The sequence below is a fragment of the Bos mutus genome, chromosome 8 (genome assembly GCF_027580195.1).
Source record: "Bos mutus isolate GX-2022 chromosome 8, NWIPB_WYAK_1.1, whole genome shotgun sequence".
Lineage (NCBI taxonomy): Eukaryota > Metazoa > Chordata > Mammalia > Artiodactyla > Bovidae > Bos > Bos mutus.
Window position 1 is genome coordinate 38,108,586 of NC_091624.1, and position 24,869 is coordinate 38,133,454.

The 24,869-nt window shown below is 46.5% G+C and overlaps 1 protein-coding gene across 2 annotated transcripts in view; it reads right to left on the reverse strand.

Moving 5' to 3' along the window:
• Positions 1 to 24,869, reverse strand: part of EPHX2 (epoxide hydrolase 2) — a 91,555-nt gene that overhangs the window by 2,251 nt on the left and 64,435 nt on the right. For both annotated transcript variants that reach the window (XM_070375479.1, XM_005903008.3), the window contains exons 10-17: positions 24,238 to 24,264; positions 22,479 to 22,564; positions 17,353 to 17,464; positions 8,667 to 8,738; positions 6,424 to 6,457; positions 5,144 to 5,246; positions 3,702 to 3,771; positions 64 to 144 (exon numbers count right to left, since the gene is read on the reverse strand). In XM_070375479.1, coding sequence (XP_070231580.1) covers positions 64 to 144; positions 3,702 to 3,771; positions 5,144 to 5,246; positions 6,424 to 6,457; positions 8,667 to 8,738; positions 17,353 to 17,464; positions 22,479 to 22,564; positions 24,238 to 24,264 — 585 coding nt within the window. The remainder of the gene's footprint in view (positions 1 to 63; positions 145 to 3,701; positions 3,772 to 5,143; positions 5,247 to 6,423; positions 6,458 to 8,666; positions 8,739 to 17,352; positions 17,465 to 22,478; positions 22,565 to 24,237; positions 24,265 to 24,869) is intronic.

Below are 24,869 nucleotides of genomic sequence, written 5' to 3' on the forward strand. Positions count from 1 at the left end.
TCTGGGACACCTGAGACCTCTGCCAGGAAGCCCCGATGACCCCGAGCAGGACTGTTCCCTTACCCAGTCCTCCATATGCTTGGACATCTCAGGAGTGAGCACAAAGTCCTTCTCCGCGGTGACCATCAGGGCCGGAATCAGGATCTGGGGAGAGATTAACAGGAAGTAGAAGCGATTTCCACGCTTGGGCTCCCCCATCACCTGGGAAAGGAAATGTTATTTTCACGCCCTGTAGCTTCCTCCACTTGTTTAGTCGCCAAGTCGTGTCTGATTATTTTGTGACCCCATGGACTGTAGCCAGCCAGGCTCCTCTGTCCATGGGATTCTCCAGGCAAAAAAACTGGAGTGGGTTGTCATGCCCTCCTCCCAGGGATCTTCCTGACCCAGGGACAGAACCTGAGTCTCCTGCATTGGCAGGCGGGTTCTTTACTACCGAGCCTCTCTTAACTCCCCCCAAAAGACCCCTCAGAGCACTACTGTGGTCTGGCTTTGTTTTCACCACATGCTTTGTGCGAAGGAGGCACCACTATTATTGAAGATCTACAATGACTGTGTAAGAGATTAGAAAATGTATTAATATATCTCGGCCTCTGCCCCTGGTGCCTGACACAGAGCTCCTGAAGCCCTTGTAAATTCCTAAGTAGTAAGCATTCTCAGAGCATCTTTTGTTCTAATGAGGTGACTCTGGGTGGGTTCCTGGGTGGGAGCTCATCACCAGAAAGACAAAGCCAGGATTAGAAGCTTGGGATTTTCAGCCACCTCCCCCTTCCCCACAATGTCTGGAAGGGGAGGGAGGGAGGAAGGGCTGGAAGTGAAGTTAATAATTGATGGTGCCTACATGAGGAAGTCTCCATGAACATCCACCCAACTCCAGAAGCATGGAGTTCAGAGACCTTCTAGGCTGGTGAAATCCACACTGAAAGGGTAACATGCCACAACTCCAGGGAGACAGAGGCTCCTGTGCTCGGGACCCTCCCAGATCTTGCCCTGTGCCTCCCTTCATCTGGCTGTTCATCTGTGTCCTTTATTAAATTCTTTTATAAACTGGTTAGGGTTAGGGTTCTCCAGGGGATCTTCCCAACCCAGGGATCGAACCTGGGCCTCCTGCATTGCAGGCAGATTCTTTCCCGACTGAGCCACCAGGAAAGCCCGAATAACACTTTATAAACGTGTAAACAAAAGTGCTTCCCTGAGTTCTGTGAGCCACTGTAACAAGTTAATAGATTCGGGGGGTGGGGTTCTGAGACGCTCCAATTTATAGCCAATCAGTTGGAAGCACAGGTGACGACTTCAATGTGGGGTTGGCATCTGAAGTCGAGGGGTCAGTCTTGTCAGACTGAGCCCTTAACCTGTGAGTTCTGATACCCTCTCCAGGTAGATAGTGTCAGAATAAGTTAAATTGTAGGCCACCTAGCTCGTGTGGCAGAGAACTGCTTGGTGTGGGGAAAAACCTCCACACATTTGGTGGTAGTAAGTGTCAGAAAGAAAGTGTTTTGGGGACTTCCCAGGCAGTCCAGTGGATAAAACTCTCTGCTTCCAATACAGAGGGCTTGGGTTCGATCCCTGATTGGGGAACTAGACCTCACATGTCGCACCTAAGACCTGGTCCAGTCAAATAAATAAATAAATAATTTTGTTTGTTTTGAAAAAGAAGACAGTGTTTTGTGTGAAAGTAAAAGAGACACAGAGAAGGAAAAGACTGTGTTTTTCTCAATTGGATGGATTTGGGCATGTAGTGACCACTCAGGTTCCGTGTATGTGTGTGTAATACATGCATGTGGTCTGCTCCAGGGACTGATATTTCTGGAACCAATCAAATGGCACCAGGAAGGAGGAAGATGCCCTCGGATGGGTGGAGATCAATATTTCTTTTCTTTGAATTGAACGGATGCTTTAGAAGGGCAGCCATGGTGACCAGCATGACATTCGAGGCAGCAAAATGACTTCACTTTTGTCCTCTGATAAATGGGGCACTGCCAGATTGAGAGAGCCCCTCTTTATTCTTGTTCTCACGCCACCATTACAACTTCCAGACAGTGTTCATTGTCTCTGGTTAAGGAATTTGCACTATTTTTTTTTTACCTACAATGCAGAGCTGTGTGCTTCTCACTGCTCCCCCTCCTCTGAGGAGTGAAGACCCAGGGGTGGCTTTGTGGCTGAAATGAATCCTGAGGCTGCTGTGGGGGGCTGTGGAGGGACACCCTCCACAGTGTTCCAAGGGAAAATGTGAAGGCATAGTAGAGGTGTAGAAGGAGGTGGGAGAGAAGAGCTGGAAGGAAACCTCAGAAGAAGGGGTCCCCAACCTCAGATCCCTGGGCTTCACCTCCCTAAAGACCTCATCTTCATCCCTCACGCTATGAGAGAATCTACCGATCACACTGGGGTTTTGTCCATCACAGAGTAGAGTGATGATTGGCTCAAGAGCATTAATTAAGCCACTACTATGTATCAAGCATTGTTCTAGCTCAGCATTTCATATGCATCAACCCACTGTATCCTTACACAGATCCTGAGGAAGGCACCACTCTTGCCATTTCCATCTTAAGCAGCCACAGAGAACAGAGTGGGTAAGTGCCTTGCCCAAGGTCACACAGGGATTACAAGGCAGTTTCTGCCCATCCTGTTCTTTTTTCTTTTTTTAAATTTTATTTATTTGGCTGTCAGGTCTTAGTTGCAGTACATGGGATCTTTAGTTACATGTGCTCAGTCGAGTCTGACTTTCTGCAGCCCCATGAACAGCAAACTGGTAAGCTCCTCTGTTCATGGGATTCTCCAGGCAAGCATGGCAGGTTGCCATGCTCCTCCAGGGGATCTTCCAGACCCAGGGATAGAACCCAGGTCTCCTGCATTGCAGGCAGATTCTTTACCATCTGAGAAACCAGGGAAGCCCAGATATTTAGTTGTGACATGTGAACTTGTAGCTGCAGCATGTGGGATCTAATTCCCTAGCCAGGGATCAAACCTGGGTGCCTGCATTGGGAGCATGGAGTCAGCCACTGGAACACCAGGCAAATCCCTGCCCCACCTGCTCTTTACTATGTTTCATGTTCTCCTGACTGAATACCTGATCCCGAGAGGTTGGGACCGCCCTTGTTTTATTCGTCTGGTGCCCCAAAGTCTAGTACAGTTCCTGGCACATGGAGGATGTTCATTTTCACCTGAATCAAGGAGATGGCTGGGGTTACCGAATGAGCGGGGGAAGGTGAAAATGCAATTTCCCTTAGATTTTTAATGCTCTGAGTGTGAACCTGGGACCCCATTACTCCGTTTGCTGACCTGGAGATTGGAAACCTGTCTTCTGCTTGACAAATGAGGAAACTGAGACTCAGGCTGACTTGGTCAAGGTGACACACCCAGGGGTTAAAGCCCTATCTCTCTTGTCTCTCAGAAAGCACATGATGCTCCTTCTGTGAGCTGGGGGCTTCAACCTTGTGATCTCTGGGGGTTGCCCTGGACCACCTGCACCCTGAGCCGGGACACCACTGGGAGACCTGGGTGAAGTCACCTGGCAGACCCCTGTCCCCCCACCCCACCCTCTGCCATTCCAAGAGAAGCAGCCACACAGAGGTCCCAAGAGGAAACCCTGCAGTGGAGGTGCTTCCCAGAGCAGCTGGCAGTCTGTCCACCCCTAACTCTGACCAGCTAAGTGGGGTCCATGGATGCCCCGAGGGTGACTTGGGAGAGAACAGCGTGGGACTCACCTTCCTCCCTGAGCCTTTGAAGCCCCACTCCCAGTTCTTGTCCATGTTTCGGTACCAGTTTAGAGGCCCCCTGGGAGGGGCAGATTGGGAAATAACAAAAGGAAAGCTTTTAGTAGATGTTTGTGTTACAGACCCCACCAGCAACCAGCTTGGCGTAGAGCCAGTCTTCCCAGGAAGAGCCAAGATTCTGGCAGGGGGTCGAGAACACAGCCTAGGAGTCACACCCTGGTGCCCTATATGCCTGCCAGGCTTTGTGGAGCACAGCCTGGTGCAGGCATGGCCCTGGACTGGGAGCTGGCACTCTCTGAAACCAGCATTAGGGGACACAGAGAAGCCAGCCCCACAGGACTCTCCGCTTCCTCCCAGGGCTGTCTCAGAAGAGGGTGGGGAACTTGGTTTAGTGGCCTCACCAGCCAGAGCGACTCCCCCTACCCCAGGAAACCCACAGAAAAGGGATACGAGGAGATGCTTCCTCCTAATGGGACACCAGTGAGTGTTGCTGAGGCGTCTCCACTGGACTAGCAGGGTGGCCCCAGGGCTGTGCCTGGAACATTCTCCCAGTCCTCAGGCACAGTAGGGGTTGGTGCTGTTGGGCCCTTGAGACTTCTCCAGTGTAAACGAGGCCGGAAAGACCCTAGACAAGCCACGTGTCCTTTCAGCATGCACGTTTCAGTTGTCTCCATGGACGGTAGCCAGGCTCCTCTGTCCACGGGATTCTCCCAGCAAGAAGACTGGAGTAGGTTGTCATGCCCTCCTCCAGGGTATTTTCCTGACCCAGGGATCAAACCCATGTCTCCTGAGTCTCCTGCACTGCAGGCAGATTCCTTACCACTAAGCCACCAGGGAAGCCCCAAGTGTGTGTGGGTGGTGTGCTCAATTGTGTCCGGCTCTTTGAGACCCCATGGACCATAGGCTGCCAGGCTCCTCTGTCCAGAGGATTTTCTGGGAAAGAGTCCTGGAGTGGGCTTCTAATACTTCGGGGCTTCTAAGTTTCCCTCCTGTGAGAGGAGGGGCTGGAGCAGATAGCCTTCTACGCTCCTTTCTATAGCACATCTATGCCCCAGTCTGAGGCTCCTAAATTGCTACCCACTTCAGAAATATGTATGCAGTTTTGAGTTTACGTGGGTTTTTGTGTTCTTTTGAAGTAAGAACTCAGAACTGTCTTCTGATCCTCACTGAGATCACGACTGAAAAAAAGCTAAAAACGTGTGCTCTGAAGGGACTCCTAAGCATAAGGGAGAACAAACTAAACTCTCCAAACTAGAGCAGACTGAGCGTCGTCAGTAAAGAGCCTCCTGACACTGGAAGCATTCAAGCAGAGGCTAGCCAGACATTCAAGAGGGCTGATGAGCTGGAGGATCTCCGGGCTTCACCCTGCACCGTGTGAGTAGAAGAAGCTGCCCACCTTCTCTCTCCTGCGTTCGGGGTGCTGTCCTCTTTACCTGAAACCAGACTTCTTGAACTCCTGCACATAGAACTGGATGTCCTCCTCAGTGACCATCTTGCTGAGGGTGGGCTCCTCTGGGGTGTTCACAAGGAGTCCTCCTGCAAAAAGCCACTTGTTTCTTCACCATCCCCTTTCCATTGTTCTTCACCGCCAGCCCCTCCCCGGGGTCAGATGTCTGAGTTACAACACCTTGGTGTCTCTTGAGACCCTCCACCACCTCTCCTTGTCTTATTAGGGTGCTCTTTGCCTCCTTAAGAGACTATATGGCAGAAGTCAGCACAATATTGTAAAGCAATTATCCTCCAGTTAAAAATAAATAAATTTTAAAAAACAGACTGGGACTCCCTGAGGGCAAAGACGCTTTCCCATGGGTTTGGATACCTGCTCCTGCTTTTACACCAAGTGTACACTTTAAATGTTTGAGGAATGAAGGAATGAATCAGTGACCATGTGAATGAGTAAAGGGGTGAAGGGAGGGAAGGGAGAGGTGTTCCTGACCAGTGACAGGAGTTTAACCCCAGCCTGGCCACTTTGGACAAACTCTGGCACTCTTGTAAGACTCATTTTTCTCATCTGTAGAACAGAGATAATAGTGAGAGTTTTCAGGGATGTCATGAGGATGATAAACAATATATCTAAAAAGGGCTAGCCCAGTGTCTGATGCACAGAGTAGGTGCTCAAACAAGTGGTAGCCATCATCATCATTAATACAAAATACAAGGGAATCATGGCAAAGTCACAGGCTTGGAGTCAAGCAAGGTTCTCTGGAAACAGTGCTGGATCCAGAAGCTGAGGGGATGAGCACTTGGTCTGCTTCTGGCTCTGGCTCCTTGCTTATTTCCAAACTGGGAGAGAGAACAGGGGCTGTTGGAACAGAGCTTGATGGAGGGGAGGCCAGGGAATTGTGACAGAAGTGACCTGGCTGGGGTCTGGCCTGATTTCCTCCTTACCTGGACCAGGTGACCATACAGAGGTCAGGTTCTATCTTGGGTCTCTGTCCTAATCAGTAGAGGATGCTTTGACAAGCTCTGAGAGTTCTCCAAGCTCTTGGCTCTAAAACTCTGTGGGTAAACGGAAGCTGGGGCCTCATGGTCACCCTGGGTCAGGGTAAATGTGATTCACCAGTAGAGGTTCTATGTTAAGCATGTCAGAGTTCAGGCTGGCAGGTGACTGCTTCTGCCCGCAGCCGGCAGATGGAGAAACAATCATTAAACGTTCATCTGGTTCCTGCCATGGCCCCTCCTGTCTCCCTTCCCTCCTGAGAATGTCTCTTACCCATTTCACAGGTTCTGCTCACGGTGATGAAAGTCTGGAGGGAGAAAAGTTAGAAACAACGTCATGGGTCAAGCAAAGGAAATACGTATGAACAGGGCATCTAAAAGCCCTGTGAGTGCCAGCAGACCACACAAATATTCTAAATGCCCAGGATTGCTAGGCGGGTCCTGAGTGGTCAGAGTAGAGATAGCTCTCAGCAAGCTCCAGGTTACAGCTGCTCCTGGGTGCTTGCAGGTCTTGGTAACGTAAAAACCTGGGTGTACCAACCAATAGGAACAAGAGATTAGGCCTTAGGTCTATGGCAGATGGGAAGTTAAAAATGAGATTGTCCCCACCATCCACAGAGTTAATCTGGGGTCATCAGTTAAAGGGTGGACTAGGAAAAACCCTGGAGAAGGAAATGGCAACCCACTCCAGTATTCTTGCCTAGAGAATCCCGTGGTCAGAGGAGCCTGGGGTCCCACAGAGTTGGATACAACTGAAGTGACTTAGCAGCAGCAGCAGGAAAAACCCACCCATCATGATAGAGAGAAATCAAGGGAGCTGTCTATTCAGTTTGATACTAAGAAGATGCTAAAAACACTTCCCTAGGAATTCACAGCTACAAGTCTGCCTTTGCATGTATTTGAGTTTGGATCCACACTGTGAGATCTGGAAAGCCCCAGTAAGTGATGTAAAACACTACAGTAGCAAAAGGGAGCCTGGGCTGGTAAATTCTACCAGGAGGCCTGGCAGGAGCAATAAATGCTGGACCACCCAGGAAGGGCATTTCCTCCATGTCATCTGAAGCAGGTTGGAGCAGATTAAGTGCTACTGAAGATGAGCTCGCAAACCAAAATTATGGAACTCTCTCCACTACCCCCACATACACAATAAGGCCCCACTGCAAGAGACAGCAAGCAAAGCAGACAGTAAACAAGACTCTTCAAGAATACTAATAGAACCTGAACAGAGAGAGAAGAAAAAATGAGTATGCTTAAGATGATTAATGTGGCTTCCCTGGTGGCTCAGATAGTAAAGAATTTGCCTGTAGTGCAGGAGACCCAGATTCAATACCCAGGTGGGGAAGATCCCCTGGAGAAGGCAATGGCAACCCTCTCCAGTATTCTTGCCTGGAGAATTCCATGGACAGACCATGGGGTCACATGGAGTCAGACTAAGATAGAAGAAGGAACAGAACAACAAGACTAGAACCAAGACTCTATGGACAGAGATCTGAATGCTTTGAAAAATAATCAAATACAACTTTCAAAAATTAAAAAAAAAAACACAACTGTTCACTGAAATTAAAACCTCAAAGATGGGTTAAACTGTGGATCAGACATGACTAAAAGACAAATAATACACAGAAGGTAGACTTGAGACCGATTTCTTACAATCAGTGATAGAAGTTTCTAGAAGAAAATAATTGTCAACCTAGAATGCTCTGATAAACTGTTCCTCGGGCCTAAGAGCAAAATAAAGATATTTTCTAGGCCAAAATATGATGAGTTTATTCCTAACAAACTTATTGAAAAAACTACAAAAGAAGGTACTTCAGGAAGAAAGAAATTGAACTGAATATCAAAGAGTGAGGTGCCAGAAGTACTCAGCAAAGAAACTGGCAAAAATCGGGACATCTGAGCAGGCACTGACCAGGCAAAGCAACAGTGACTCCTAACACATAAGACGGGACAGTGGGATTACCACGATAAAGCAGTCTGGGCTCTTGCGTTGCTCCAGAAAAGAGTTAGAAGCATCAACTCATTCTGTACCTTCATAAGCAATCATGCATATGAAAATGATAATGGTAATAATTTCTTAACTGTCACCATTATGATCAGTTCAGTTCAGTTACTCAGTCGTGTCCGACTCTTTGAGACCCTGTGGACTGTAGCACACTAGGCTTCCCTGTCTGACCAACCCTGTTTGACCAGCTCCTAGAGCTTGCTCAAACTCATGTCCATCAAGTCGGTGATGCCATCCAACCATCTCATCTATAAATACATATGTTTCAAAGCCTTCCTGGTGTGTTTCAGTCAGGACCAGACCTTTCGCCATTATAATGAAGGGACCAGTGGGACTGAGGACCCCAATCACCCTGACCACAGAAGTCAAAGAAAAGAAGGCCAGTTGCTAACTGCCAGACCCTGACACCCCCATCCTCCCATCCCCGCATCCTCCCGCAGGAGGCATCTGGGGACCTGCACCCCTGCAGCTCCCACTTTCTGCTGAAAACCCACCCCACGCCCCGCATTCCTCACCTCATCATTTGATCTGAAGAAGCTTTTGAAAGTCCGACTCAGGTTCTTTTCCAGTTCAGCCTCAGCCACTCCCTAAAACAATCAAGAAAGCAAAATGAAAGATGCGGCAGAGATCTCGGAAACCTATCTGACCCAAAGCAAGAAGCCCGTGACCTCTGTCCCATTAAGCCCAAGATTCGTCAGAAGTTCATGATTTTGAATTTTCATATTGAAAAACATTTTTTTTTAAAGCTTCAAATAAAATATGAGATTCTGACAGAGGTCCCCTCCACCCCACCCTGAACCTGGGAGATAGGTTTATGGCTATCACTTTTTTTTTCTCTTATTCTAAATTTTACAACGAGAATGTAATTCTTATAATAATCACTTTATTATTATAGACTGGGGCAGGAATGAAGTGTTGGGGGCTGAAGGGTGGTAAGGGGAAGAGGAGGGTTTGGAGGAGGCCTAGAAGCCAAGGGCGGTTCCATCCATGGGTCTCGAATTGCCATGGTAACGTCAAAACCAACTCCTTTGATTTGGACCCAGGTTGTCTCCCCAAGAACAGGACAGTAAGGTGTCTTTGGCTAAGGAGCTGGGATGCATATCATTTGTGCTCCCAGTTCTTCCCGCCACATGGGAGCTCAAGTTGTACCTTGGACTCTTTCATCCATATCTGATTCTTTGGTCATTTCCAGGCCAAATCAAACCCTGTACCAAACCCTGCCTTCTCCTTGAAGCCCCACATCCCTCATCACAATAAAACAGCTCTGCTCTTCCTGGATCCTACAGGGTCTTTCATGTGCTCTCCGTGGTCCACCCTGAGAAAGCAGGAAAACATCCACTCCGGGGGGCATCTGTGACTGGTCCTGGATGGACCAGAAGCTGGATGTGGTGAAAGGTTTATTCGTCTTCTGCTAGTAACATTCCCAGAGAGTGTTGCCGAAAGGAGGGTGTGGGGTCTGGCTGCTTGCTGCTCAAAAGCCAATAAACAGGCCAGATTGGTGGAAAGGAAAGTTTGCTTCATTTCAGATGTTGACAACTGGAGAGGGAGGGTGGCAGATGTCTGTCCAAAGGCTGACTCCCCCACCCCCACTGGCAACCAGTGGGCAAGAGCTTTTATAGACAGAAGGTGGGGGAACTACATGCAGAAACAGCACAGTCAGCTCTGACAGTCACCTTTCAAATTGGTCATCGGTGGTCCAACCAGCATCATCTTGATTGTTTTAGGTACAGTCAGTTCCAGGGTCCATTTGTTTCCATTTCTTTGAGCTCAGTTCTTGGAATTGTGGCAGCTTATGTCATGGCTATAGTTTGGTCATCATGTAGTTAACATCTTCAACCTGGGATTTCAGTATCTACAAGACAACTTAACAGGAGATGACTCAGAATATTATCTATAGCCCTTGAGAAAGAACTAAAGGTCCTCAACTATGCTTAATGAGTACATTACTGTTATTTGGTTTCTTTTGACTCTTTTCCTTTGTTTTAACTGTTTCTTACTTGTCTGATTAAACTTATTCTCTGACTACAGTTTTCCACAGACAAAAGGCTGGCAGATGATATGGGTGGGCTTGGGGCAAGGACCCTAATAGGGTCCTGCTCTGTTTTAAGAGGAGGGTCCTGTAAGCCAGGCTGGCAAAGTGTGCTGGTGGCCCTCAGACCCTGCACACTTAAAGAGGTCCTGCTACCCTGCACTTGTTTATTCTGTAGGTTGCATATCATGAGAGCTCTGGATTTACAAGAGAGCGGCACTATAGGCAAGGAAACATTTATCATCAAGCAGCGCTGCGTCAGCAGTTTGAGGTTTTCTGATGAAAGCAATGTTGGCATGTTAATCACAATCCTTTGACAAGCATAGGATTCCATCACGATGGAGAATCAATCGTGGCCTTCAGTGATGTGATGAATGTTGGGGCCAGAAATAGCCATGGAAGGCAGTGCATTTTATGTGCTCAATAAAGGCCCCGCATGTTACCACAGGTCATCATTCTTCTTCTTCTTCTTTTTTCTTTTTATTGGTTTCTTTGCTCTCTTATTTATTTATTTTATTTTTGACTGTGCTGGGTCTTCATTGCTGCTCAGGCTTTTCTCTAGTTGCGACAAGCCCCCAGAGGCTACTCTCCTGTGGCAGTGTATAGGCTTCTCATCGTGGTGGCTTCTCTTGTGTGGAGCACAGGCTCTAGGGCGCCCAAACTTCCACGCTTGCAGCATGTGGGTTCAGCAGTTGCGGCTCCCAGGCTCTAAAGTGCTGGGTCAGTAGTTGTGAGCTGCTCTGCAGCATGTGGGATCTTCCTGGATCAGGGATCGAACCTGTGTCTCCTGCATTGGCAAGTGGATTCTTTACCACTGAGCCAGTAGGGAAGCCCCATCATTCTTATTTATTGTGAACAGCCCCCATCTGGGAAACAGCTTGGTGTTCATGAGCTTGGGATATGTCTCAGCATGTGGAGGAATCTCCACGGGGTCAGAGGTCTGGACAGGCTGCATAGCTCAAACAGTCCGTAAAAGAGCAAATGAATATCAAAAGGGTCAACCAGAAAATCAAAGAGAACACAAAGGTAAATAAGTCTGTCCACCCACATGAAAGCATATCAGATCAACAGGGGTGATGAGGACAAAGGTGAGGGCCAGAGGGGGAGATAAGAGCATTTGTACTCTGGTGGTGTGGTCTGTTGATATTCTCGAGCTCTCTGTAATTTACAAAAGGTGTTACTCTATTTTTAAGTCCCACAGACCAATGACAAGCCTCCTGTTAGTCCACTGTATGGGGCTCCTCCCTTTGTGCTCCTGATCAGAAGAATTAAAGGATGAACTTTGGAATCTAACAAACAAGGTTTCAAGCCCCACTGCAAGTGCTAATCACTTAGTTGGGTCCAACTGTTTGCAACCCCATGGACTATAGCCCGCCAGGCTCCTCTGTGCAGTTCTCCAGGCAAGAACACTGGAGTGGGTTGCCATTCCCCTCTCCAGTGGATCTTCCCAATCCAGGGATAGAATTTGGGTCTCCTGTATTGCAGGCAGATTCTTATCTGTCTGAGCCACCAGGGCAGCCCCACTACTTCTCCTTATTAACTGGGCAACTTAATCTTCCAGAGCCTCAGTTTCCTCATCTGTAAAATGGGAGTTTTATAAGGATAACAGGAGATAATGCCTGTTTCTGATCATGCCTGGAAGAGTATACGTAGGAGAGATGCCAATAAATGGTGATTATTATTGTTGTTATTATTACCTCCATAGTTACAAGTGACTTGGATTTTCTTTTGTTCCATTTTCAAGGGCTTTTCCCTTTCTTTGTCTTTTAGCCACCACCATTTTGGACTCCTTTTTCCTATTCTAACTACCTAACAGTTAAAAGTTATTTGATTGCATAAGAATTGTCTTTGGTGGGAATGTCTTCTAAATGACCACATGGATTGTGGCTTTTATTTTTTTGCCCTCTACTGTAAGCTCCTATTCACCAAAGAAAGTGAAAGAAAATGCAGATTTTATGGCAGGAAGTGAAGAAGAACTAAAGAGCTTCTTGATAAAAGTGAAAGAGGAGAGTGAAAAAGTTGGCTTAAAACTCAACATTCAGAAAACTAAGATCATGGCATCCGACCCCATCACTTCATGGCAAATAGATGGGGAAACAGTGGAAACAGTGGCTGATTTTATTTTTCTGGGCTCCAAAATCACTGCAGATGGTGATTGCAGCTATGAAATTAAAAGACGCTTACTCCTTGGAAGAAAAGTTATGACCAACCTGGACAGCATATTGAAAAGCAGAGACATTACTTTGCCAACAAAGGTCTGTCTAGTCAAGGCTATGGTTTTTCCAGTGGTCATGTATGGATGTGAGAGTTGGACTATAAAGAGAGCTGAGTGCCGAAGAATTGATGCTTTTGAACTGTGGTGTTGGAGAAGACTCGTGAGAGTCCCTTGGACTGCAAGGAGATCCACCCAGTCCATCCTAAAGGAGGTCAGTCCTGGGTGTTCATTGGAAGGACTGATGTTGAAGCTGAAACTCCAATACTTTGGCCACCTGATGCGAAGAGCTGACTCATTTGAAAGACTCTGATGCTGGGAAAGATTGAGAGCAGGAGAAGGGGACGACAGAGGATGAGATGGTTGGATGGCATCACCAACTCGATGGACATGGGTTTGGGTGGACTCCTGGAGTTGGCAATGGACAGGGAGGCCTGGTGTGCTGCAGTTAATGGGGTCGCAAAGAGTCGGACACGACTGAGCGACTGAACTGAACTGAACTGATGGCAGGACAAGAATAATTTAGACATAAAATTTTTTTCTGTGACTTTCAGCCTCCTCTCCCCCAACACTGTGCACTGTGTATCTGCATTAGACATAGAACAAACCCCCATCAGCAGAAATACCTGCTCAACCATAAAGAACAACATTCTTCTCACATCAACAAGACAACTCCTTAAAAGAAAACCTTGACCTTGTAAGGGGACACGATGAACCATGATGACTCACTAGATTGTGTAAACTGTTGATAAGACATCATTTAATATACAGCCCTCTGTCTCAAAAAGTGTAACTGTGTCTAGACCTCTAATCAGTAGGACAGTTCTCAGAATTTTCTGAGAGACTGTTTCTGGATTACAGTCCTCACTTTGACTCGAATAAAATTTTGCATTTCTGGGACTTCCATGGTGGACAAACCCAGACAATGTACTGAAAACCAGAGGCATTACTTTGCCAACAAAGGTCTGTATAGTTTTTCTACTAGTCAAGTACAGATGTGAGAGTTGGACCATAAAGTAGGCTGAGCGCCAAAGAATTGATGCTTTCGAACTGTGGTGATGGAAAAGACTCTTGAGAGTCCCTCGGACAGCGAGGAGATCAAACCAGTCAATCCTAAAGGAAATCAACCCTGAATATTCACTGGAAGGATTGACACTGAAGCTCCAATACTTTGGTCACCTGATGGGAAGAGATGACTCACTGGAAAAGACCCTGATGCTGGGAAAGATTCAGGACAGGAGGAGAAGGGAGCAATAGAGAACGAGATGGTTGGATGGCATCACTGGCATCACTGACTCAATGGACATGAGTTTGAGCAAACTTCGGGAGATAGTGAAGGACAGTGGAGCCTGGAGTGTTGCAGTCCATGGGGTCACAAAGAGTTGTACATGACTGAGAGAGGGAACAACAATATGCTTAAGTACACTTAAAAGCATAGTTTTAAAACATCTGGGAAATACTCATCAAGCTATTCATAGTAGCTAGTTCTACAGAAGTGAAGTGGGATCTGACTTTTTATTTTAGACAACTCGGTACTTTTTTTTCAGATAGCAAGCATGAAATACCTAAAGAATAAATGATGTAACAAACCACAAGCAGTCTCTGTAGCTCAAGGAATTACTGTGTTCTAGAGATTAAGACGGAGAAGGCGATAGCACCCCACTCCAGTACTCTTGCCTGGAAAATCCCATGGACGGAGGAGCCTGGTAGGCTGCAGTCCATGGGGTCGAGAAGAGTTGGACACGACTGAGCGACTTCACTTTCCCTTTTCACTTTCATGCATTGGAGAAGGAAATGGCAACCCACTCCAGTGTTCTTGCCTGGAGAATCCCAGGGATGGGGGAGCCTGGGGGGCTGCCGTCTATGGGGTCATAGAGTCGGACATGACTGAAGCGACTTAGCAGCAGCAGCAGCATCAGGGATTAAGAAAGATTCTAAACATCAAGGGTAATGTGGATGTAGATAGTAATGTGGATGTGGATGTCAAGGTTCCTTCCTTCTATCTCAAAACCATCTCTCTTAATTACCTATAATTTTCCCCCACATTTTATCTCTATTCCCTAGTTTCTCAGCTGGTTAAACACCTGAAAGTGTGTTTGGTGCTTGAAATTTGCCCATAGCTATGGTTTTACACACACACACATGGACACCCCTGGGCACCATGAAATCTTCTCCAAAGAAATAAAATATAAATACATTGCTAAGGAGAAATAAAGAGGAAGCAGTGTTGGGGTTGGGAGAGGGCAGGGTTAACAGGACACACTGGACGTGCTGAGATGTCCCCAGGGTCAGAATCTTAAGATTAAAAACAAATGGAACAGGTCGTACTGAAGTCACCTAGATTCTATTTGTCTTTGCTGTCCTGAGCTGCCACTGCCTTCTCCTCCTCCTCCTTTTCCTCCTACAAAAAGGTGAAGGTCATAATCCCTTCCCTGAGAAGAAAAACACAGCTTTTGATTTGAGTTTCCACCAGACTTGGCGAGTTCCCAGGACAGAACAGTACATGTTGGCTAACAGTTCAAAGAGCTGGATCTCAACGTGGCGTTTGTCTAAGCTACATTTCAAGGTGCTCCGAAGAACTTGAGGTGGGAGGGCTGGGGACAGGAGTCTGCACACCTGAGAGCTCACAGACGCCACCTGCAGGCTGGAGAGAGGTGGCAGCTGTGGTAGGGAGACAGGAGGGTGGTGGTGGTGGTGCAGCGTAGGTAAAGGGTGGGAAAGAGGGGCTCCCAGTGCCTGCATGCATGCTGAGTCACTCAGTCGTGTCCAACTCTTTGCAACCCTATGATGGTAGCCCGCCAGGCTCCTCTGTCCATGGGATTCTCCAGGCAAGAATACTGGAGTGCGTTGCCTTGCCCTCCTCCAGGGGATCTTCCTGACCCAGGGTTCAAACCTGAGTCTCTTACATCTCCTGCACTGGCAGGCAGGTTCTTTACCTCTAGTGCCACATGGGAAGCCCAGGGCTCCCAGTGCCCACCCCTGAATCAAAGACTTGCTTTATGTTGTGTTTTATTTATTGGCCTGAATTCAGCTTATCTTTAAAGCTATCACCTGGATGAAAACTATCCAACCAGACCCACCTTTTTCAAATAAGAAAACTGAGTGTAGAGACAGAAGCATACAGGGCTTGTCCATTTCCTCACTGAGCAGGGAGTATACAGGCTGGAGGGACTCATCAGCCACCATGGTTTCTCCTTAAGACCCAGCTTGGGGCCCATCCTACCAGGCCCAGATACCGAATTCACTCAGTCTGGTCTTCTAGTAGTCAGATCACTAATTTGAATATAGAACACTTCCCTGCCAAGAAGCTTTGTCCTTAAGAACAAAGCCAGCCCCAAACAGTGACCACAGAACAATAAAGGTACTGATTTTTTCCACAATGACTGTAATAACCTTTGAAACAAAAATCATTGCTCTACAATGGCTGCTATTAGTAAGCATCGTTCCCCCTCCCCTGAGGTCACTCTGACCTTGAGCTTATCCTGGGTTGCCCCTCCCCTCCCTGCTTGGATGCACAGGATGCACAGATAAAGTCCAAATTCCCTCTGAGTGTGGCTGAAGAGGAGGTGTGAGGGCTTTGAAGACAAACAAGGCAAGGTCAGCATCCTGACCCAGTCGAGGATCTGGTCTCTGGCCACTGAGAAAGACTCCTCGAGCCAGCTCAGCTGAAGAGATGGGAGAGAAGGCCACGTGATGATGCAAACAGAACTACCTGGCCCAATAGGCACCCAAACAGCAGGAGTTGCAACCCAAGCGTCCATCAAGGGAAGAATGCATGAGCCAAATACACAATGGGATACTGCATGCGTGTGCGCATGTTCAGTTGTGTCTCCCTCTGGAACCCCACGGACTGTAGTCTGCCAGGCTCCTCTGTCCATGGAATTTCCCAGGCAAGGATACTGGAGTGGGTTGCCATTTCTAACTCCAGGGGATCTTCCTGATCCAGGAGACGTGGGTTAGATCCTTGGGTCAGGAAGATCCTCTGGAGAAGGGAATGGCAACCCACTCCAGTTTCCTTGCCTGGGAAATCTGATGGACAGAGGAGCCTGACAGGCTATAGTCCATAGGGTTGCAAACAGTCGGATACAACTTAGTGACTGAGCGCACACACGCACACGCGCGCACACAAACACACACACATGAGTAGCAGACAGGCAAAGGCTGGATGACAGATGTGGTGAGATGCTGTCATGATCTTTATCAATAGACTCGATCCATCCTTCTCTCTTTGGAGTGTTAGGGAGCATTTTTTCCTTTCTGGAATTACCCAGACATAGCTGGGCATCAGAGTGCAGAGCCCACAAACGGAGAAGGATCAGATGAGGGCAGCTTCAGGGGGGCAGGCCGGCTGGACGATGTTGCTTTCAGGGAATCCAGGGACAGGTGGAAAGCAGCCACATGGATCACACAGCACCCAAACCCTGGGAGGCAACTCTGAAAGGCATCCTAGGCTTTGAGGCACACAGGTGATACCTAGAAGCCTCCCACATCTCTCAAAGGACATCTGCAGGGGCTCCATCTTTTAGGCTCCAGTGCTGTCTGTAACTACAAACATCACTCCTCAGTACACAGAAATATCAGGTCCCAGGCAGGAAGCCAGGAGGTGTTCACAACTAGAGGTGAGTTTCACCAGCTGCTTAGCCAGAGAACTAAGAAGAGGTGGCTCCAAACGAATGCTCAAGCCCCCTGCTTCCCCATTTCAGAGAAGCAGGAGAACCCCATCCACCACACTGCTGTTCCATCAACACCCCAAATACACACACACACACACATGCAGAATTGCCATCACTCAGGAAGGACCAGCTGAGCTCAGCTTCACCTAAGCCTTCTTGTGAAACACCTTTCTCACTGAAGCCACAGAAAACTCAAGAGGGCAGACACAGATCAGACCATCAGGGAGAAGGAGGGAGGAAGGAGAAAGAACAAAACCCTCGGTGAGCTGGCAGGGCCCTGAACTTACTGGTTCCTGGAAGTAGAGCTGGTAATTGAAGGTGGGGGTGGCCTTGATGATCTCCATGGTGGACACTTTGGGATTTGACGGCATGAAGGGAGTATTCAAACTGGCCACTGCCCTGTGGGAAGAAGAGGTGTCAAGACACAGACCCCATAAGAAGACAGTCTGCAAGGACCAGAAAGGATCTTATGTATCAAAACGTAGATCGGAGTGGGGGAGTGCCACATACATGATCTCACTTCAGCAGTGCATAGACAACAGGACCTAAAACTAAACCACCCTTCTTGACTTTCCAGTCCAATGTTTTTTTTTTTAATTTAATTTTTATTTATTTTATATACCCCAATACAAAACCAAAGACATTTTTTATTGAGGTATGACCAATTAACAATGTTGCGGTAGTGTCAGGTGGACAGCAAAGGGGCTCAGCCTTACATATACAGGCATCCATTTTCCCCCAAATTCCCCTCCCATCCAGGCTGCTGCATAACATTGAGCAGAGTTCCCTGTGCTGTACAGTAGGTTCTTGTTGGTTATACATTTTAAATATAGCAGTGTGTACACGACCTTCCCAAAGTTCCTAACTATCCCTTCTCCCCAGCAACCATAACTGCAGTATTTCTCACCTACTTGCCTTCGACAAAGACATGCACACAAGCATGCCCTCATGTATGTTACATGCAGTATATCTATCTTGATTAGAATAAGTGCATAGCATAATCTTTCTCTAGATTTTAAAAACACAGTCATATTTCCTTCCTTCCTTCACTCACTGTTTCCTCTGTGTTGAGTGCAATTCCATGCCACATACTAGGGGAGAGAAAACATAAAACCAATACTCCAGGAGCTTACTATGGTCTAATAGGAAGCCTAGACAGATACATGCATGTGTGCTCAGTCATGTCTGACTCTTTGCAATCCCATGGACTGTAGCCAGCCAGGCTCCTCTGTCCACGGGAGTTCCCAGGGAGGAATATTGGAGTGGGTTGCCATTTTCTTCTTCAGGGAATCTTCCTCACCCAGGGATCAAACCTGGGTCTCCTGCATTGCAGGCAGATTCTTTACCAACTGAATTACTAGGCTTCCCATAGGAATAAAAGAGAGCGTGAATTTGAAAGACCCCATGAATGCAGAACTAACAGAAGTTGGCCAGGAATACAGTTAGCTTGACTGGTTGGCAAGAATTCCATATCCCACTCTTACCTTGGGGAAACTTCCTATGAAAGAAACAGATATATAGGGGATTCTCTTGGTGGTCCACTGGTTAAAGCTCTGTGCTTCCAATGCAAGGGGTGTGGGTGTGACCCCTGGTCAGGGAGCTAACAACCCACATGCCACTAGGCATGACCCACGCCCGCCAAATAAACAGTTAAAAAAAATCCCATTAAAAAAACCCAGATATATGAAATTATTAAAAAACAGATATATAAAAAATATACATATTTTATATATAAAATAGGAGCAATGGGATAATCAGGGCAAAAGAAATAATCAGAGGAAAGACTGGTAAGGCTTACTCCATACCAGCCAATAGAAATATAATTCAAACCATACATGATTAAAATTTTCTAGTAGCCTGCAGTGCAGGAGACCTGGGTTCAATTCCTGGGTTGGGAAGATTCCCCTGGAGGAGGGGATGGCAACCCACTCCAATATTCTTGCCTGGAGAATCCCCATGGATATAGGAGCCTGGCAGGCTACAGTCCACAGGGTCACAAAGAATTGGACATGACTGACTAACTAAGCACAGCACAGTAGCCAAATTAAAACCAGTAAAGAGGAATATGTGAGGTTAATTTTAAACATTATTTAATATTAATTAATTTGATATTAATTTTAATTTAATGTTAACTGAAATGTTAATATTTAACCTAATATATCAAAATATTAATAATTTAATATGTAATCAATATTGAGAATTATTAAGAAGCTATTTTACATTCTTTTTTTCATACTAAGTCTTTGGAATCTGGAAGGCATTTTCTACTTATAGTAATCTCAATTCAAACTGGCCACATTTCAAAGGTTCAATAGCCATGATTAGTGCAAGTTATGGTACAAATCTCATTGGAAAAAACTCTGATGCTGGGAGGGATTGGGGGCAGGAGGAGAAGGGGACGACAGAGGATGAGATGGCTGGATGGCATCTCTGACTCGATGGACGTGAGTCTCGGTGAACTCTGGGAGTTGGTGATGGACAGGGAGGCCTGGCATGCTGCAATTCATGGGGTTGCAAAGAGTCGGACATGACTGAGCGACTGATCTGATATGATGGTACAAATAAGTTATATTTATGCCTATAGGTTTCTAATGATACCATAGTGAACCCATTTTAAGTGCTATTTAAGTCACAAGTCAAGAAACTATAACTTTTACTAAATACTTTGGACGGAATGGGGTTTTCTTTTTAATCACCTTGACACACTATTTATTCCATATTAAAAAACCATCACTAAATGAGATGATAGCACGTAAATACTTAAAGACTACTTAGTACATATAAACTGCATTAAGATTAGAAAAAGCTGAACCATAGCCTCCTGGCAGCAGCATCTTTAGAAAGGATATAAAACAAACAAGGGAGTACATCCTTATTTTAAATAGGTCCTCAAAGCTTATTTGAGTAGAATGGCAAAACCATGATTCAAAGAAATATTCCACATCAAATGTTACCTTTTCTTTTTCCTTCACTCATTGTCTGAATAGAAAGGCAGAGATTAGTGCTATCAACAATATTTTTTAATAAAAGATGCTCCCAGACCCAGAGATGTGCAGTCCTATTCTCTGGAGACCCAGAGATGTGAGACCCTGAGACGGTCTCAGCTCCCTTACAACCTCCCAGGAATAAGGTAACAGGGCTGATTTGATGAGAGCAGATGGAGGAGAAGCTACTACCCCAGAACCAACAGCAGACATGGTGGAAACAGCACAGGGAGAAAAGAAACAGGAAACCAGAGCACGCCTGCGTGTTTCAGATCTGATGTTATTATGCACAAAATTTCACTTGGCTCATGTTAAATCTTTTAAAATTCTCACAGGAGAGAAAGAGACAAAGAGAGAGAGACTAAGTTTAATAGAACAGCAATGTGGAGACCATATGTTGTTGCTCTATTTCTTTTTGTTCCCTTCAAGAAGCATCCAGGGACTTCCCTGGTGACCCAGTGGTTAAGAGTCTGCTTTCCAATGCAGGGTCTGTGGGTTCAATCCCTGGTCGGGGAACTAGGACCCCACGTGCTGAGGGCAACTAAGTCACAACTAAGGCCCGGTGCAGTCCAATAAATAAAAAAAGAAGAAGAAGAAGCCCCTAACACGGTCTGCAGAGTAACTTTTTGGTGAAACTGATTCTTGAGAGCTGATTTCTTACCTTGCTTTTGAATGAGAGAGAGAAAACAGAGAGAGAAGCTAAAGAGATCAGAAGAACAGAGCACAAAAACTTTAAAACTATTTTAGGAAATGTTTGATTTTTTTCTGGTCTTTGAGATCACCCAACCGTTTGAACTGGGGTTGAACTGAGCATAAACATTTTTAAAATTTCTCAAGTGTTTCCATTTGTATAAAGTCTGCCAAACAAAAAGTAATTGGGTTAGTTAGGGAAACACAGAGGACTCCTAAGGATGATGTTTTAGTTAATTTGCTAAGATAGAAGGCTGAAATGGGAGGTCAGACAGGCTTTAACTGCAGTTACCAACTCAAGTGGTGTGTGGCCACAAAGACCATCTGACCCTCCAGGTTCAAAACAGGTCATATGAAAGCTCCCATGGGTGCCCTGAAATGCCATTCTCAAAATGATTATGAGTGATGTGATCATGATCATGAAATATCACTCCAACCTGACTTCTGTACAGCATTTTGCAGGGGAAGTAGCCATGTGTGTGTGTATGTGTTCAGTCATTTAGTTGTGCCAGCTCTTTGCAACCCCCTGGACTATAGCCCTCCAGGCTCCTCTGTCCATGGGATTCTCCAGACAAGAATACTGGGGTGGGTTGCCATTTCTTCCCCCAGGGGATCTTGCCACCCAGGGACTGAACCTGTGTCTCCTGCAGCTCCTATATTATCAGGCAGATTCTCTACCACAGAGCCACCTGGGAAGCCCTGGAAGAGTTGGGCAGGAGTGGCAATCACCACTTTGTGGTTGAAGAAACCAGGGCCTAATGTGTGAAGTGAGTTGTCACACAGCCAGTTTAGGGCAAAATCGAAAGCTGCATTTTCTGACTCCAACCAGGGCTAAAGTCTTTCCTGGTCCTCAATTCTATGAAGCTGACATCCCTGCTACCTCACCCACTCCCCTCAAAGCCCACCCTCATTGTCCTGCATTCTGGCTACTAGGGTGCTGCATTATTCCCTGCATTACTGGTGACTGGGACAGGCCTGGTGCCTAAGACATTAGCTCATTAAACTGTCCCTATTAAGAAATGGAATATTTTCTGCCATATCAGTAAACAAAGGATGTCGCAGTCATCAGCAACTGCAACCCTCCAAAGTGAGCAGGTAAGCCCTGACGGAACTCAGGAAAGAAAGAATACCTACCATCTAGGAGCCATCAGACTGAAGCCACTCCCTAAGTTGAGCCCTGAGAAAACTCAGGATGTAAAAACACAGCATGCTGGCCTCAGACAGCTGAAGTGCATGTCAAAGGAATGGTTTCAGTGAGCCCAGACTCTTGCATCTTCCCATACATGGGAAGCATCTTTCCATACATGGGAAAGTGCTTAATTCCCTTAACTTGAGATATCTCGTTTTCTTTAATTAACAATCAACTTAAAAAAAATTATTGGAAGATACTTGCTTGACAATATGATGCTGGTTTCTGCCATACATCTGCCATCTGCTGCAAAACTGCTATACAACCTGGCCCCCCCTCACCTCCTCAGAGCAGTTTCTCAGAGCTATCTGAGACACTGTCTCCAGGCTGCAGTCCTCACTTTGCTGCAAATAAAACTTACAACACTCAAGTTGTGAAAAATTTTTTCAATTCTACTCACACACCAGTGAGCTAAGGGAATAAGGTTTTACCTTCTCAGATAACAACTTACCATTTTCAAGATGTTTTTTGGAACTCAAGACCTGAGAAAGGATTTTAGGGAATTCAAGTCTGGTCTGACCCAAACTCTTGATGCCCATTGCCTAATTACCTCACTCTCTCGGGGTGGAAGAGAGCGATGGTCCACACCAGCATGCCGCCCCAGTCGTGGCCAATGAACACAGCCTGAGAGATGCCCTAGGAGGACAAAGAAAGGGGAAGAGTGTGAGCAGGTTCCTGGGATGAGGGATAGGTGCTGAGAGCTGAAGGCCTGGTTCTCCCTTGAGGTCCAACCATAGCAACTACTTCCAATGTCCACTGTCTTGAAACCTCTGTCCCCACGTGTGGGCCCCACAGACCTGCCACACAAACAACTGGCCTTTTAAATCTTCTTGGAAGACTGAGGCCACTGGCCATGAATTCCCTCTCTACCTTCTCTCCAATCAAAATTTTTTTCACCTTCTTTCCTCCTATTTGTCTTAAAGTTAGAATGACTCCCCTCCCCTCCTGTGCTCATCTCACACTGAGTGGTTATTATTCTGTTCCCCATTCTTTTGGGATCTTCTCTCCCCTAAGTAGCCAGGAGAGCCTCAAAAGCATCTTATATCTCCTGATTTCTCCCTGGAACTTCCTCTTCTCTGCTGCTGTAACCACGAATGACCACACTCCCTTCCATGGAAGACCTACTGTGTCACAGGCTCTTTGTCTTCTAACGCACATTTTGCAAATGAAAGATGGTTCACAGTGGTCAAGAGACTTGCCCATGCTGCACGGATGATAAGTGGTGGAGGTCCCAGGTGGAGGTCAGACCCAGGTCCCCCAGCCTAAGGACTTCCCAGGTGGTGCTAGTGGTAAAGAATCCACCTGACAATGCAGGAGACATAAGAGATGCTTCCCTGGGTCAGGAAGATCCCCTGAAGGAGGGCATGGCAACCCACTCCAGTATTCTTGCCTGGAAAATCCCATGGACAGAGGAGCCTGGTGGGCTAGTCCATAGTGTTGCAAAGAGTTGGACACTACCAAAGTGACTTAGCATGCACACAGCCCCCAACCTAAAATTGGGCTCCCTCCTCTATCCTACCTACTGATCACATTTAGGGCCTTCAGATCCTTCCCAGCCTCACTGGAAGGAAGTGGGCAGGACACAATCATTAAAAGAATGATACAACCATTAAGAACAGGATATCACAAAAATCTGTTAGAATGTACTAGGCCCAAGATGGCAAAAGGTTCGACCTCCAATAGACCTTGAGCCTCATTATACGCTCAAACATTCTAAACCACGTTAAATGAAGGCATTAGATTTTAAATATTTCAAAAGGGGTGTAACTTTTAAAAAGTTGTGTAATATTGTTGTTCAGTTGCTAAGTCACGTCCAACTCTTTTGTGACCCCATGGGCTGTAGCCTGCCAGACTCCTCTGTCCATGGGATTTCCCAGGCAAGAATACTGGAGTAGACTGTCATTTTCCTTCTCCAGGGGATCTTTCTGACTCAGGGGTCAAACCCACATCCCTGCATTGGCAGGCGGATCCCTTACCACGGAGCCACCTGGGAAGCACTGTGGGAATATTAGGATATTTTCCAAACTTCTTAACTTGGCACTAAGCCTCTCCACCTGGCTTAAAGCCAACAAAGATATCCTATCCTTCGGAAGATGCTTTTCATAAAACAAGAAGCAAAACAAATTCATCTGTGTATTCTCCAAACCTGTCTTTGTGGTCCCTTCCCACCCACCACCCCCACTTGCCTGGCCTGTGCCACTCCCTTGAGAGCTCTGACAGATGACATCTTCTAGGATTATATCTTTTCTTTAACTGCCCAGCCCCAAACAGAATTCTCCAAAGAGATCAGTTCAAGATAATTAACTTACCAACTTATCCAGGAAGGTGATCATGTCCTAAGAAAGAAAGCACACAGCAAAATCAGAACTATAGCCATCCAACTCAGCAGTTTAAAGATTAGAATTACTGTGTTTGCCTTTTTTACAGTCTGAATTGTGTCCTCCCCAACCACAATCCCATCCCCAAATTCCCCTAACCCAGAATATGGCTGTATTAAATATCTGAAAGTAGAGTCATTTAAAAAGTGATGAAGTTAAATGGGATCATTAGGATGAGCCTTAATCCAATATAAAAGGGAAAACAACTATGGCTTCCTGTTTCTCAGCCCCACTCCTCCAAAAAGACTCCCAGGTAACTTGTCACACCATCTCTGTCTGAGCCAACACAAAGGGCCTCTGCTCAGTACAGTAAGTCTACAGAGCTGCATATACAGAGCCCATAAGGGTGGGGCCCTGAGCCAGTAAGATTAGTGTTCTTATAAGAATAGCCCCAGAGTTGTTCTCTCTCCCTGCCATGTGAAGACACAGCAAGACGGCAGTCACCTGCAGGCCAGGGGGTCCCTCACGAGAACTTGAGCCTACTGGAACCAGATCCCAGACTTTCAGCCTCAAGAAAGAGGAGAAATACATTTCTGTGGTTTAAGCCCTCTGGTCTGTGGTGT